Below are 16,672 nucleotides of genomic sequence, written 5' to 3'. Positions count from 1 at the left end.
ACAAACGAAGTGATCAAAAAGTCAAGTGTAATTGTTGGGTACACAAAGTCGATGGGTGGTGTTGATCTGGCTGATCAATACATCTCCAGTTATTGCTTTTTGATGATATCACTTAAGTGGTGGCGGAAACTATTCTTTTGGGAAGTGGAGATGTCAATAATTAATTCATACATCTTGCATAAAACTGTACAGCATAATAAAAGCGAGAAAGCATTGATGCTTTTAAAGTACAGGAAAATTTTAGTCGATCAACTCGTAGGAGATTTTCGTCAGAAGAGAACAAGAGTTTCTACGTCAACTTCTGAAATAAGACTAAACGGAAAACTGCACATAATGAGGAAAGGTCCAAAGAGGGACTGTGCTGTGTGCTCTACAAGGAAACAAAGGGATGGCAGACGTCAAACAATTGAGTACTGTGACACTTGCCCAAGTAAACCCAGAATGCACATGGGAGAATGTTTCCAAAGATTCCATTGTGAATTACAAAATATAAAATTTACTTTTTATTTACAAGAAGAAGGTGCATATGTATAAAATAAATAAAATCAAAAACATTCACAGGCACGTGTATTTCTTCTCACTTAAGACTTCTTTTTCACACTTGTTCCACTGCGAAAATGTGCCGGAGTTGCTGGTAGGCAGTGGTACAAAAACGTGCGGAGCTCTAAGGGTTAAAGCTATTTAGCCTTTTCTGCCTGCACATCAGAGCACTCGTTTTATAGTAAACTTTGATTGTGAATATGCAGATTTTCATTTAAATAAATCCATATTTTTGGATATATGTTCCTTTGCTTTTCTAAATTAATTTTGAGTTTATGTAGGTAGCATGTGATAAGAATTCTTTTTTTTTTTTTTTTTTTTTTTTTTTTTTTATATTTCTCACACAATATGCAAGATTTTGTGCTTGCTTTGAATACGGATAGATCATTAAAAAGTGTGCTTGCAGAGGTTTTTTGTTGTTGGGAAAGAAAAGCATAGTAAAGAAAATAGGTTGAGAGCATTAAAAAATTTAAAACTTCAGTTCCAGCATTTTTTATCAACTGCTGGTAGTGCTTATAATTTATTTGCACAAGCATGGAACATAATAGTGGAATTAGTGTACAGATTAAATTTAGTGAAAAACTTACTAGTAGGATTTTAGGTAACAATGCATTTATTTATCATTTAAGAGCATAAAAGTTAAGGGTTATCACATCTAGCAATCGACCCTGCTAGACAGGATTATTCTGAGAAACGAGATTCTGGTAGCACTGGTTTAAACGGGAGGATTCCTACAAAGAAAAAGCTTCGCTGTAAGAGAAGTCCTGCGTAGCTATATACCGGCTATGCGAGATTTTTTTAAACTTGGGTGAAAATGTTTCGGCTGGAGCTCTGTCCTGCATAGAGATCAACCAATCAGCTGAAAGTTCTGCTTCTGAAGGATCACGTAATACCAATCTGAGCAATAATTGATTACTGTTTGGCGTTCAAGTCTTTGTAGTAACTCAAAATAGTAGTTGGGGATGTGCAGTTTTTGAGAATTGTCCCTTTTGACATCAAGTCTCTCATGGCCGAAACATAATGTGATTGGGACTTTACTTTGAAAGTAATTTCACCTGTGAATGTATCAATTTTATATAAAATATCTTAGACATTATTGAGTTTTTAGAAAGAGTTCTTTATTTTCTGAAAATATTTCCTTGTCATTTAGCCCCCCTTTATAGTGTATAGCATATGATTCAATCTGTGTGTAGGGTACTTGTTCTGAATAAGTTTTGTAAAGTAGTTATTTATATTATTTGTTACTTAAGTTATTATTTATTTATTTTTTAAGTTAAAATATCTCTTCTCACATGTGATTTTGGAACTCTCAAGAGTTCTGGAATTAAGTTTGAAATTTATATAAATTAGTTTCTTGAAATAAGGTTTGAATTTCTATTTCAGTAATCAGCATGTTTGCTGATTGCTGATTACTGATTATTGATCAGTTAAAATATTTAACACAAGACTTTTATCTATTGCTTCACAAATTATGTGGCATATGTTTTTAAGCTCTATAAATTAGAGAAAATTTACTTAAATTTGAATTTGCAGTGTTACTACTGTGATACCAATAACAAGTGCAACTTCCATGTAGAAAGAATCATAGCAGATGGTGAATGTGACATAAAAGACGTTCACTTTTGGACATGCAAAGGTATGTGTCTAATTATATTTAATTTTGTGAAATTATAAATATTTGTATCTAATGTAGCTTTTTAGAACTTTTAGTAGTGTTGTTATAAAACATGTAACTGTTTCGTAGCATAGTAAATGCATGTAGAAATTCACACTGAATTCTAATTATATTTTGACTGCTTGAAATTTTATGAAGTTTTATTTTTGAAGAAGCTAAAGAGCTTCTATATTTCATTGATTTTTGTTAATAAAAATATAAAATGTAATACTCTCTAATGAATTCTCTGATAGTGTGAATTTTAAGTTTCATGGTGACTGGCACTTTTTTGATAATAAATTAAGTGCAGTTACCAGATGTGTGGATGGACTGAGACAGTCATGAATTCATGAATACATCTGGAGTTATGTTCTGGACTGAAAAAAATGTTAAGATTCCCCAGTGAGTGATTTTAAAAGCTAAAAAATTGTTGATTTTTTTTTAAAGAAGACAGGAGGGTACTTTTACCATTAAAGCCATATAGTGCATTTTCAACAAAATGTTGGCACATTTTGGTTTCTTTCTCTCTGCACATCTGGTGCTCAATACTAGATGAAACGTAATGATGAAATACAGCAACAAATAAAATTCTTTAATTTCATGATAAAATCTTCTAGAAACTTACTGTGGAGAAACAATATGGTCTATAGTTTCAATTTTTTTTTCCAATTAACCATTGTGCTGTGATTCATTCGAAGTAAACTTTGATTTGCAAAACGTAATGATTTTTCCCCCTCCTGTTACCAGAAGTAAATAAATCATACTGCAGTAACCCCCCCAAAAGAAATGCATGATCGAACAAACCATGTTTGTGTTTGGATACCTTTCACTTCTCAGCATGACTGAAGGCTATTTCGGGCTTCAACCTGGAAGTAATGAAATGTACCTCAACAACAACAACAAAAAAGGACTTGAGACAGAGTACAGACGGGAAAATCCCACAAAAATTTATGTTTTTACATGAAAGCAGGTATTTTTAGTAAAATTAAGTAATTTTCAGGATCTTGCTAAATAATTTCATAAGTACACCTTTGCAACAGACTGCAGCAAAATGTATGCAATCTCTTTTCTTACATTTTATTCATGAAGATCCTTGCATTAAATTTTCTTATTTCTTCACATCAACTTTTGATTGTCATGCTGAGAACAAGCTGTACAAGGCCATGCATGTCTTTAACATTAAATTTAACTTAATGGCCTGTATTATCTCTCGAAAAATATGCGATTCCTAAACTTAGGGCTATAGCTGTTACATGCATTAAGCATATAAAAATATTTGGTTAAATAGCATTTTTCTGAGAAATAATTTCCTTTCTTATATTTTATAGTGTTTGTTTCATATTATTATGAAAAATATAAGTGAAAAAAATTGACTTTTATAATTGTAAATGTTTATTCTAGTCCTTCTCTTCCCAATGTATTTTAAAGGATGATAATAGTTTTCATTCTTAAAAAAGTCAATTTTGAAATTTAATTTTAAAGAATATATTTATTCTTTCAGGCTTAATTTAAAGCACAGTATATCAAAATCAGACAAAAATAGGTGGTAGCAGAAAGAAAAGTGCATTTGTATGCACATTCAACCAATTCATCTCGGCTTTATATTTCTCAGTCAGCTGGTAATGTAAACAAAATTATTAGCAGCAGAGGTGGTATTAATTTCAAAACACTTATTGTCTGTATCACTTTTGTGTTCAAATCACTTTTCAGATTGTTGCTACCAAAAGATATACTATATCATTAAAAAATTAAATAATGAAGAATCTGTATGCATGTTCTTTGCATTGTGAAAAAACGATGACATCTAGAGCCACCCAATTTTTAATGTACCTAATCCTCTGCCCGAACATGGCCACCTTGGAGTCTGAATTTTATTTATTTCGTATTTTGTACAAATTTAACTTATTTTTGTTTAGCAAACTTGTCAATTTAAAAATGAGAAGGGGTAAGACTGAAATAAAACGTTTTTATCATCAGGATGCCAGGCTGTAGCCATTAAGCAAGATGTAAGATATTTATCTTGAAATTTTAACTCACAAATTGGCTATCTGAAAGCAGTGTGCTCCACTGTCTGAAATAGAATACATGGTACTTTTCTGTTTTGCTGGCGCAAGCGATAAAGTCGCCAATAGTGGTATAATTGATGCCAAACGGAATATCCTCCCTGGTAACATTTTATTCCTCATTTTCAAAACAAATCGCAGCCTTTTTTTTATCAGATTGATTGTTTCTTTCAATGCTTAGGCCATTCGCACTGGCAAAAAGGAAAAATACCATTTTTATCTAAGGAGCATGAATGATAACATAAAACAAATATCCTAAATGCGTCATTTTTAGATTTTATGTGATAATAAATGAGTTCTTTGATAAGATCATCCATAAAAGTAAAAATTATGTGCACATTGAAATGATCATTCTGGTATCTGAAGCAAATTAAGGATTTCTTAATTCTGGAAAAATTTGTATGTGAAAAAACCAAAATAGAATAATAGGTACTTTTTTAATAGGTTTTATGTACATAAAATTACATAGAATTTTTACCAGCTAGCTGAATTTTATGCCCTAAGGCCATTTGTGGTAGTTAAGTCAATTAGGATACAATCATACCACTCACCGGAAGGCAAAAATATAGAAATTCATCCATTCTAATGAGAATGCACTAGCAAAGTAAAACACTGCAGTTTTACATAATTTCTGAGTAAGGTATTCATACGAATTGAAATAATTCTAGCATTTTAAACTTGTATTCCAAATTAAGATTTAACTTGAAATTAATGTAGATAATTACTGAGAGAATTAGATTTTTGTAGCGTAGTTTATGTGAGATGAGATCACTTGGGGTCACGTAATATGAACCTGCGAATCAGGATGTTGAACAATGAAAGCATAGTAAATTCTTATATTAATGTCTTTTTACAAATTTATTGTCTTTATTTATTAGCGTTTTTTATAAAATTTTTAACGATATTATAGTGTTTATGCCTTCAAAATAAAAAATTCTTAGAACTACTATTTGTTAACATTTTTCACGAGTATACTATATCGTGTCGCCAATAAAGTCTGCTTGTCGAGATTTGCGCCGACAAAACGGAAAAGTACCGAATACATATTATCTCCACTCACCAGCATATTATCATTCCATAAAGCATACAATATTTTTTTTATGTCAAGTACTAGCCATTTTTAGGTTTTTGCCACTACTAAGGCTAGAAGGGTTGGTCATTTTATTATGGAGGCAACTAATAGGTGTGGCCACTATTACCTCCTATGAAGAGATAGACAATTTATATCCATGCCTTCTCTGGGATTCGAACCCAGTCCCTTCAGTATCGGAGTCGCCTTCCATAACCACTATACCATCTAGATGGCAAGCATAAGATATGTAACTTTCAAATTTAATCTTTCTATTGCTGAGTATCAAATAAATTCATTTGTATTATATGTGTTTGGGATAAAGTTTCGTACAAAAAATAGTGCATATTGTTACTTATTTTAATCAGTTTTTAAATGCCACCTATGAGCATGTAATATGGTAATGGGGAAATAATTTTACCTCTAGTGCTGCCACATTGTCATAAAATTCTCTGATTAAAGGCATAGCAATCAGTGTAATACTCATTATATCTTTTATTACCTCTTTTCAATTGTATTTCTTGAAATATGTAAGTCGGCATATGGGTAAAACCTACTTCTATAGCAGGGCAATAACTGTCAATGCAACCTCTCATGACTGGCAGCAAATGTGTTAAGTATTATCTGATTTATGTTGAGTGGAATAGGTGTGGCCCGTAAAAGCTAGCTGACAACATTATTGACGGATATATTGTATTTTTATCAGTGCAGTACATTACTTCTTAGATTGTGTACAGCCAATGCATGAAGTAAATATAAAAAATACCTTGGGTTCATGCTGTGAGTATATGATAGCTTGTAATTAAGTAAAAATTTTCACTTTTCCAAGAATACAGCTTTTAAAATAAATTTTGTGTATTTAAAAGAGCCGTGAAATGAAATCCCAATCTTATGCTTAATGTGATTATCAGTCTAATAGAACGAAGAAGTTAAATACTGCAGGTGAAATATTTCAGTTAGTTGATGGTTATTTTACAAAGCTGAAAAGTTTTTTACTTCATTCTGGGGGATTTATAAATATGTATGAACTCATTTTCAACTCTAAATCTTTTTATTTTGTGTTTTTGTATAGTTTGTTTCCAGTAAAACAGCACAAAGTATCATGTTGTGGGTTCTTATAACCTATAACAGTTTCTGTTAAAATGAGTAGAGCATTTCTTTAAAATTAACCCTATGATGAAATTATTCATACTGTCAAAATACCAGCTTAAGCATGCTTTTCAGTAGCTCTAGGATTTCAAGAAAAATACTGTTGTCCAGAATTATCTTTATGTGAAGAATTTTTACTGATGTTAACTATTGTCACCATATAAATTTACAAAAGTAAAAAACAAAAATATCCTCCACACTGCCACACTATCTGTGGCATTTCTTTCGAAAATCCCTTTTCCACATACCTTCCATAGTGTTGATATGAGCTCCAGTTTCCAAATCCTTAAATCTCACTGCGTAACTTACTGAGAAGCGAAGAAAGCCGTTTAAATCTTCATTTACACAAACTTCAATTACTGTTTTCCCTTCATTCATTTTAAATGATACAGAAACTTCAGATTAATGTTATCACAATCAGCCTTTTTGCGGTGTGGAGCACAAAATAAATAACGTACTTCCTACACCACATCCAATGCAGAAATAAGCCCTGAGATGATGCATTACAACCAATTACGTCATGATAGGGTTTCTGTAACATTCAATGCAAAATACTGAGGTTCATAAATGAAACAACAAATTGGCGATAATCCAAGGGGTACTCTAAAATATTATACTAATCCATTACTCTTGTGATCTAACATCTTAACAGAGGCTCAGACCTTGCTGGTGTATAAATGACACTTATTCCCAAAATTCTATTTGATTGTTTCATCGGGTATATAGAATTCCATTGTGATAGAAAGATTTTAGTCCCTATTAATGTCAGAAGTGTGTATTTGTTCCTGAAATATTTACTTTTTCCTAAAACTTATCTCCTACAATTTTACTTTTGTTTCATAATATTGCTGTGTGTAATATGCGTTCATATTTGATGTTTCAGTTTCCATTTATTTGTTAATGATACTGTGTATCACATCAAATAAATTTATTGAATTTTTGATGCAGTTTTTGAGAAATCAGTGTTTTTTCCCTATGAAACGACTTTTGGACTCTAATGTGTGTGTGTGTGTGTAAAAGTATGTGTTGTAACTAAAGAAAAAGTTCTAAACTAATATGTGTTGAGTTTAAATTTTTGTTTTAATTTATAACTATGTGTATTACTATATATATTTATAAATATATATGCAAAAGCATAAATTAATAAAAATGTATGTTTATTTTTCTTCCTTTTCAGTGAACTTAAAGATTATGCTGATTTTAATTGGTACACTGTGTGGAATTGCATTTTTAGTTATCACTATCTTCTGTTGTTATTGTTGCTGCAAAAAGCGAGGAGTTAAATTATCCAAAGATGATTTAAAATTTGCTCGTCAGCGAGAAGAAAGGAAACAGATAGCTGCTTTGAAGTATTCTTTTTTCGCTCTTTTTTTTTTTAATATCTGGAACATATGTACACTTTTTAATGATCTGTGTTTTTATTTTATAACTTGATATTTATTATGAGCTTAAATTATTTTATAGTATATTTTTTCCATATGTATTTGAGCCCACCAACGGCCGAGAGGTAAAGGCGCTGAACACTGGTAGTTCAGTCCGAGGTTCGAATCCCGTGAATGGGCTGGCTGCATGGGTGTTTCCGTGGTTTTCCCCATGTGCAACATGTATACGAGCCAGTTTCCCTTAGAAAGTCCTCCACGAAGGCATCCCTCCCTTTAGGCAGATAGCCCTCGTTTGCTTTGCCATAAGTAAATAATCCATATCCATATGTGTTTGATATAAGTTGCCTTTAAAATACTAATTTTTTTGTAAAAATAAAAATTGTTCATTTAAATGAAATCTTAAATGAAAAATTAAATGCGCTAAAATCAGCAAGGAATTAATTTCAAGAAGTGGCTAAAACTCTATACGTTTTTATAACTGTTGTAGAAATTGAATTGGAGAATTAGTAGAATTATGGAATGACATTTTGTTTGAATAATGTATATTTTTTATATAGTGATATCATGAAAAGGCATTGTAAGAGCTTGTTGATAGCCATTTTCATTATAGTGGTGGAAAAGGTTATATATTTTCAAATTCAAGAGCAAATTTTGATTATAATTAGAAAAATTGTGTTGTTTTTATAATTCTGAGTAAAGGGCTGGATGCTATCAAGAAATATAATGGTAAACATGTTGAGTTTCTCTGTTTGCAAAGAAGTATGAAATATTTTGAATTTTTTCCAAAGTATATTCTTTTAAACAATATAAAATATCACCATGCATTTAAATTTGTGTTACTGTATATTAAAAATTTTAATTGAAAACCTGAAAATTATTATTAGTGATATATACCAGTTACTCTTAACTATTAATGTATATAACAAAATGAAAAGTACCTAGTCACTTTTGAACATGAACATTTTTCGTGTTTAGCAACTAGAACTTGAATGGTGTTCTTCTGCTTTTTTTTCTATGTCTCTTGTTAGTGTCTGCTTGTCTCCAGTTGCCTTTCATATTAGATTCACTTACAGTTACAATAAGTTACCATCTGTGGTTTCTGGCTGGTGTTATAGCATTTTTTTTCATTTTGTGATTGTACTCAATTAAGTATTTGTCAAATTTGCAATATAATGGTATCTTGTATTAGATAATTCAAGCGTGCATTATATTTCTACAAAAGTATGAATATGTAATAAAGTGCTTTAATGAAATTAAACTTGATATTTTATAGCATTGTTTTTGCTGAATTTTTTCATTTTGTACTTTATGAAGAATTTTACTGAATTTAAGAGAAATTGATTGACAGTGTATGGCAGTTTTTCATCACTGCAGTAACAATTTAATGTTTTTACTCTGTTTAATATCTGTTTTTTGAACCTGGTTATCCGCACGATTTTTTCGTTGTCTTATTTAAGATTTATACGTGTTATGTTAATTTTGCTTTTTAGGAGGCAAGAAAGAGCTGAACGAACTGAAGAAATTCGCCGCAAATACGGTATGTATTGCTGCAGATTTTATAAAAGTTAGTAAGCTTTAATAATAATTTGATAATATAATTAATATTTTAATAATAATTAATGAATCATCATTTTAATAATTCAATAATATGAACTCAATATTAGAATAGTCAACTCAGTTTTAGAAGAGCTGATATGTAGGATGGGATTGAAAGATGTACAACATGTTTATCATGTAGTAATTTGTGCCTTTTTATGTTAAGGCACTAGAATTTTAAGCAAATGCTTCTTTATCTTTCTGTATTTACCTTTTAAAAGTGATAACTTTTTTTTTGTAAGGGGGTTAGGGTCAGCTTCCAATTTCTTGTGATTTTTTCATCTAGTATTCCCTTGAAATCTGATTGCCTTCCAAGAAGATTAATCACAAAGGAAGTAGGTGCATACAAATTAAATTTAGCCAAATATGAGTCATAAAGGTCAATCAGCAATAGTTTTTGTGGCTAATAATGTTATTTAGTTATCTTTATCTGTGCTTATAGAGAGAAATGTATACTGATGAAAATTAATCACTTTCATTAGTCATTTAAATAACTCAGAAAAATTTATAAATTTAGTATTAGTTGCATTGCAGATCTATTTCATTTTACAGTAGCTTTGGCAATGTGAATGTGAGTCAATTTCTGTTTACAGACTTTCTGCAAAGATTCCTTAGGCAAGTAACCCTCCTGTGCGCTTTTGCACCCTGAAGCAATCCAATATCCTTATCACCTTAAATTTTCTATTCAAAATATAGTCAGCATTTGTTTGTGTTATCTTCAATGTCCTGATATGATGATCCTTAAGAAAGTTAAGACTGATCTTCTGTTAACTTAAAGTAATTCTACTCATAGTGTAATGACCAATTGTTTGGCTTAAATTATGTTATAGGAGCCTTCTCAAAGTAGATAAAATATGAATCTTTTTTTTTTTTTCTGAGAAATAAATTTTTCTTTTATGTGACCTTTTTAAGTAAGCCAATTTAAGTGCAACTAAAACGAAGCTACCTTCTGAATCATATACTGTTTCTTGAGGAAAAGACATAGAAATATGCTTTGTAGAGTACTGTTCATCATTGTGACATTACTTTTTGATGCAGAAACGTTTTATTTATGTAAATAAGATCAAATTTAAATGATTCGACACCATATTCAGTTTTCTTGGAAGTGAATTTTCGAGTTAGAAATGAATAGTGAAAATTACTTTGTCCCTTTTTCTAACTGAATTTTAGAACTTTACCAACAGTTAATTCTTCTGAATCCTTTTTAAATTGCATCTAAATGTTTAAATGACAGTGGTAGTTTAATTCTTCAGTTATTTGAAGTTTTAGTGGAATAACATATTGTGTAATTTCAGCAGCATTATGCTACCCTAGAGGCTTATCTGACTGCTACTTGACTGTATCTTTCTTATCTGAGACGTAAAACCAGTTGTTTTAAATTGCATGTTAGAGTTTGCTGTTCATTATTTTTGTGATTATAAAGAACAAAATATACAATATTAATGTATAGAAGTGCATTTAATAGTTATGCATTTCATGTTATATATCTTTTATTAACTGCATGAGATGTATGTAATTATATCCCTGTATAAGGCTACTGTTTTCTATATAGTTACCGCTTGTAGCATTGCACTTACAAAAACCATTTTGAAAAAAGTCCTTTAAGCATTTGCTCCTAGAGTATGTAATAGGATATTTTACATTATTTGTATCATTAGAATGATGAGTCTAAAGAGTTTTCTTTTATTTGCTTGAACGATTTAAAATCTAAGGTTTTAAGATTAAGGCAGAGTATGGAGGTAGTGCCATTGATCATTCTACATATGTAAGCTTTTGTGAAATGTTTGAGAAAATAAGGATGTGGTATATATTGAATATATCATATCATGATTTCACCAAATGACAATTTCTTCTTCTTTCAGCCCTTTCTTCCTTTTATTTATTTATTTTCTTTTTATAACCAGTTGGCTATGCAAAGTTAGTGATGTAGCATTTCTGTTCATTGTTCTCCTCTGTTCAAGAAAATACAGTAAAATAATTATGATACAATTACATGCCGAATAAGTACTAATTTAGAAGTCAAACAACAAAAATCAGTGTTATATTTTCAAATTTTCACAGGACTAGTTTCGATGGTTTTACTGAACCATCATCCTCTGCTACAAAAGCGCAAATGAACAAGATAAGATATAATGATAGGTGAGAAAAGATAAGAAAGAATGGACAAGAGTCAAGCTACTGGCACCATCTTTCTAGAGGCATTTCACATTAAAAAAAATCTTTCTGTTCTAGTTAACAACCCTAATTCCAATCCATCTTTGCCTTCAGCCTTTAAAGAAATTATGTTTTAGTCCTGGTTTCAGGAACAGATGGCACCAGTAGCTTGACTCTTTTTCGTTCTTTCTCATCTAATCATTATATCTTATCTCGTTCATTTGTGCTTTTGCAGCTGAGGATGATGGTTCGGTAAAACCATCGAAATAAGTCCTGTGAAAATTTGAAATATAATGCAGATTTTTGGTGTTTGACTTCTAAATTAGTACAGTAAAATATCCTTTATCATGGCAGACATTCATGATAACCTTGTGTGCTGATCATTTGCTCTTAAATCTTTGTGCTCGTAAAGAGAATGTATCACTGCTTCATTTACTGGCTGTTGTTTCAGTGTCGTAAAGGAATACTAAATCGCATTGCCAGTGTAAGCATTCATGAGGTTATTCCTTATGGACTTCAAGTGTTATTGGCAGTTCTGAACATATATGTAGTCTCTTTTCTAATTGTCTGTCTTTTCAAAGAAATTCTGATTCTTTTGTAGCAGCATGATGATTGCAAAGTGTCATTCATCTTTCCAACCATGATATCCTGGGCACCATTCCAGCTATAAATAGTTATGGTATCGTCAAAGATAGCTAAAGCAATAGGTGCCTCGCAGACATTCCTCAGTGCTGTAGCAACATCAGATTGTATGTACAAAACATGGTTGATGTGCATCCTGAGTGATGTTTTGTAATATGATTATAGTCTGTAGTGCCATGGACATAGACATGTGCTCTTGCATGATGGTATGATGTAGTTATAGGGATTCTTAACATTGTGGAGTTCACCAGCCTATCAGTTCTATATTCATCTAACTAGCCACTTTCATTACATGATGAAAATCAGTTTTTCAAAAGAATGGACTTATCTTGATGTAATTTTGCTGTGATCAAAGCCTAATTTCTGGATATGGCTGCTGAATTTTTTAATAAGGTTTAATTTTTCCTATAAGCTAGAATGGCAAGAAAATACAATTTGGGTAAGGGAACATTGGAGTTTTGTTCTATTTTCTTATATTGCTTTCAGAGGGCATTATTAGTACATATGATTTGCATAATGTGCTGCATCAGTACTTATTTGCTTGTCCTACCATGATGTCAGAGGAAAATTTCAGATCAGACCACATATTATTAATTTATATTATTGTGTATTATGTGATGTTTTGCTTGGGCTGCTTAATTAAAATGGCTAGCAGTATGAACATGAAGCTGTCTGGGTTTACAGTGTAAGGCAAATAATCCTTGCATGTTTTATAACACGATTTTCCAAATTTTACCATAACTTTAGATGGTTTGATGGGTTGGTTTATGTGGCAAAGTGAAAGAGGGTTGCCTGCTCAAATTGGAAAGAAGAATACTGATAATGCTATATTGCCAGTAATTTCAGCATAAGTCATTTCAAGGAGAAAGTGGTTCAGTTTGATACTTTGAAGAAATGGAAACTGCCTAATTTAGATTGTTAATTCAGATTGGCAGAGCTTGTTAAAGACAATAAACTAACCAACTTAAAGTTTTCAGCCATTCTAAAAAAGGCAGTTGAACATTACTGACGTAGTTGATGAAAGATGAATGATTTGTAAAAGCCCTCTGAATGGGGCAAGATTGTTTTTATCTGGCAGTGAAATCTGTCTGAGCTTTATTGTGTTTTGTAAAATATTTAAAATTCTTCTGTTTCCTGTAATGTCTTATGATTCAGAGGCTGTTAATTGGAAAGGAGGGTGGATTGTTCATTTTCCCCATCCCGAAACTGTAATGAAAGCTTCATAGCAGACTGGCTATGACATCAGTGAAATCATGTGATTTTCTAAGGCTGATGAAAAGTTAAACATGAGGTAAAAAGTCATTAACAAAGTCATTTTGAGAGCTGGCTATTAAACCTGTTTATGCAAGAAATATAATAATGGAGTGTCATTTGTTTGATAGGATTTGACAAGTTGGAATTTCATTAATACAATGAAATTTAGGTTGGATTCCTTGCTGTATTAAATTTTTCAAGAGAATGCAGGGAATTGTGCAGATCATGAATAAAGTTGGATTGTATGGTTGAATCAGTTGAACTGATAATTTAAGTCCTTATTTATTGTGCTTTTAGACATTGTTATTACTTTTTCATAAAAGTTTTGTTAGTAAATTTATTGAAAAATTTAAAGATTTTTTTTTTTTTTTATCTAAGCTTGTTTTTTACTTATATTGTAGCTGCTATTATAGCTGCCAGCCATTCCAGTTTTTCATTACATCTGCTAGTAAATCACTGAATCATCAGTTTTTAATTTCTAGCTTTTTATTTTGCCATTACTAGCATGAGTTCAACCTTTCATGGGTAAAACTACAAAACTAACCTGAGCAGCCAGAGTGAGTTATTGTAATCCTTTTCATCCACAGAAGACAATGCAATTCCTCAGCTAATTTTTATTCAACATTATTCCTGTGCTGGACAAAGTAAATATACTTTTCAAAAACCAAAGACTCACTTATTCATAATTTACATTCTGTTCTTTTGGAGTTGCTAAAAAAATTGCTCTCAAAGTTTGTGGTGCCCAAAGTATTCCTCTCAAGCATATTATAATAACCCACTTCATCAGAAAACTGGATTTTCTTACTACATGATTTAATAAATTTTCTTTTAAAAATACTTTTCTTATCCATGATGCATTAAAGTTTCTTCTTTCGTTAAGCTTTCATTTTCAACTCTTCAGTTTTTCATAGAAAAGTTTCCAGTCATGTTATAGAAAGTTGAAAGTGAAACTATTGATAGTACTGTTGATAAACTCAAAGCAAAAAATTGGACCTGTAAAAATAGCTTGTTGGTAGAGCAGTCAAGTTTTCAAGACTTTATTGCCAGAAAGATTGCATTTATCTTGGATGTTATCTAGCACTGCTGCGTTTTATCAAATTTCATGCGATTCTGCTTGAGTTTATACACAGAACAGGGTTGGATTATCACTTGACCTAAAGTATCTTTCTTTCCATCCCATATAAAGTGACCCAAAAATATTTTTCAAAAATGTAGCAGCAGGTAGAGGGAAACTGAAATGAGCCGATTTCATAATAGAATGCATGTGCTGAAATGGCACATTGAGGTGGTATTGACTGGTAGGTAAAAGTGTTCTGCTGGCTTAAATTATCATTTGCCATGTATACATCTATGTTACATCATGTATGAATGTTTACATCTTCTGGAGGAAAGAGACTATGTTCTTTTTGAAAAGTATCTTAATGCCTTCTATTGTTGAAATTAATGCCAGAATAATGTTGGATATTAAAATCTTAAAGCTTCAATGTATTAATTAAAGAAACTGCATTCTGTGAAAGTTTTTGAAAGAAAGCTTTGGCTTTTGAATGATAAACTATTTACTGTAGTCAGTATGTGTAAAGTTTTCTCTGTCATTTTACTTACTTTCTCACATATTGTTATTAGTATGAATTAATGAAACTGTATTGCTAAATGTTGCATATTTGTAGGAATTTTATATGTAAATTGATATAAATCTATGGTTATTTCATCTTGCATAATGTCTGTGTAAATTTATATCTATTATCTTAAATTTATCTAACGTAATGATGTATGTGCCATGTATATATAATAATGAGAACACATGTATGTAGTTTGATTTATAGAACTTCGGTATTTCAAATCCATATGACTAAGAATATGCTTTTTTTATAGGTCTGGTTAAAGATTCAAATCCGTATCAAAGATTTGATGCCTAGTGTAAAGGTGAGTTTGATTTTCCTTGGGTTGGGTGAAATCACAAGAATTCTGCTTTTAATGTTTTATGATATTATTTTCTAATAGCTATATTATAATGGCTGTGATGTGTTTTAAAATTGCCTTGTCATTTGAATCATAGCCAAACCCCCTAATTAAAAAATGGTTTCTAATGTTTATGATTAAAGGGCCCTATTTCAAAGCTGCTCACAATTGAAACCAGTGATCAGAAAATTGTGAAATTTTGTGCCAGGCATAATGAAGGGATGAGAATTTCTTTCAGTGGGAAAAAATTGGTTACAAATAGTGTCACCAGTGGACATTTTACTTTGAAAAACCTGTAGTAAAAATATAAATCTTTGTTGACACCATGCAGCAGCTGTTATAAAACCTAGAAACACTCTCGAAGACTGATTTCAGTGTGCTTGTTGCTCATAATGATGATAATTTCACGAGATCACGCTTTATTAGTGAAATTATTTTACCAAAACAGTTATTCCGCAGTAGCTTCTATACAGATATTTCGGAAGAGGATTCTAAGAGGTCTAATGAATGTTAAAACCCTTCAGAAAATGCAAATAAAATCTGAAGAAAGAGGATCGTTTTCTGTTTGTTTTGGAAGATAAAGAAACCTGTCTGCCGAAGCAGTATAGAAGGTTGTGCTTCAGGCCATAGAAGACACAACTTCAAACTAGCACCAGTGTTTGGCATATAGCAGAGGCACTGGGTAGTACAGCTGAATTTAAATTCAGCTGTCCAGAAGAAGTAGAAAAATGAATGAAGTTATGCATCAATACTTTTATTTTTATCACAATACAAATCAAAATTTTTACAAGAGTCACTGATGTAAGTTATTAATAAAATCTTGAGAGGTTGCTATTCTCAAAATTGTAAAAATACAGTTTAAAGGACTTGCCAAAGCACTTTTATTAAACATTTTCAAAAACTAAGAACCGTTTCTTATAAGGTCACTTGATCTTGGCTTCTTCAGTGCTACTCTCTTTGGACATTTTTATGAAAAATTGATCAGTTTCACAACAGTATGACTTTGCCAGATGAATTTTAGAATTTCCCATAAATAAATCAGAGAAGCTGGTGGTAGATGACATACTCCTTCACCTATTTCCAGTGTATCCAATGGGATTTTAAATCCAGGCTTCTCTGTGGGCATTCCAGCTGGCAGAATCCAATGGAATGTTCCTTGAACTGGGTGGTAGCCAACTGGGATTGTGATAGAAGTCTTGCTGGTGCACCA

General features: G+C 31.3%; 1 protein-coding gene across 1 annotated transcript in view; it reads left to right on the top strand.

The window, feature by feature from the left end:
• LOC118196185 (pituitary tumor-transforming gene 1 protein-interacting protein-like) overlaps positions 1 to 16,672 on the top strand; it is a 29,945-nt gene that overhangs the window by 9,256 nt on the left and 4,017 nt on the right. Inside the window, exons 3-6 of the mRNA XM_035367600.2 lie at positions 2,074 to 2,176; positions 7,653 to 7,824; positions 9,348 to 9,394; positions 15,376 to 15,426. Of these exons, the coding sequence (XP_035223491.1) occupies positions 2,074 to 2,176; positions 7,653 to 7,824; positions 9,348 to 9,394; positions 15,376 to 15,419 (366 nt within the window). The 3' untranslated portion in view covers positions 15,420 to 15,426. The remainder of the gene's footprint in view (positions 1 to 2,073; positions 2,177 to 7,652; positions 7,825 to 9,347; positions 9,395 to 15,375; positions 15,427 to 16,672) is intronic.

The sequence above is a fragment of the Stegodyphus dumicola genome, chromosome X1 (assembly GCF_044657685.1).
Source record: "Stegodyphus dumicola isolate Sdum_Otavi_A_Nest chromosome X1, ASM4465768v1".
In the NCBI taxonomy this organism is placed as follows: domain Eukaryota; kingdom Metazoa; phylum Arthropoda; class Arachnida; order Araneae; family Eresidae; genus Stegodyphus; species Stegodyphus dumicola.
The sequence above is the reverse complement of the archived record's forward strand: the minus strand, read 5'-3'. Positions and strand labels throughout refer to the sequence as shown.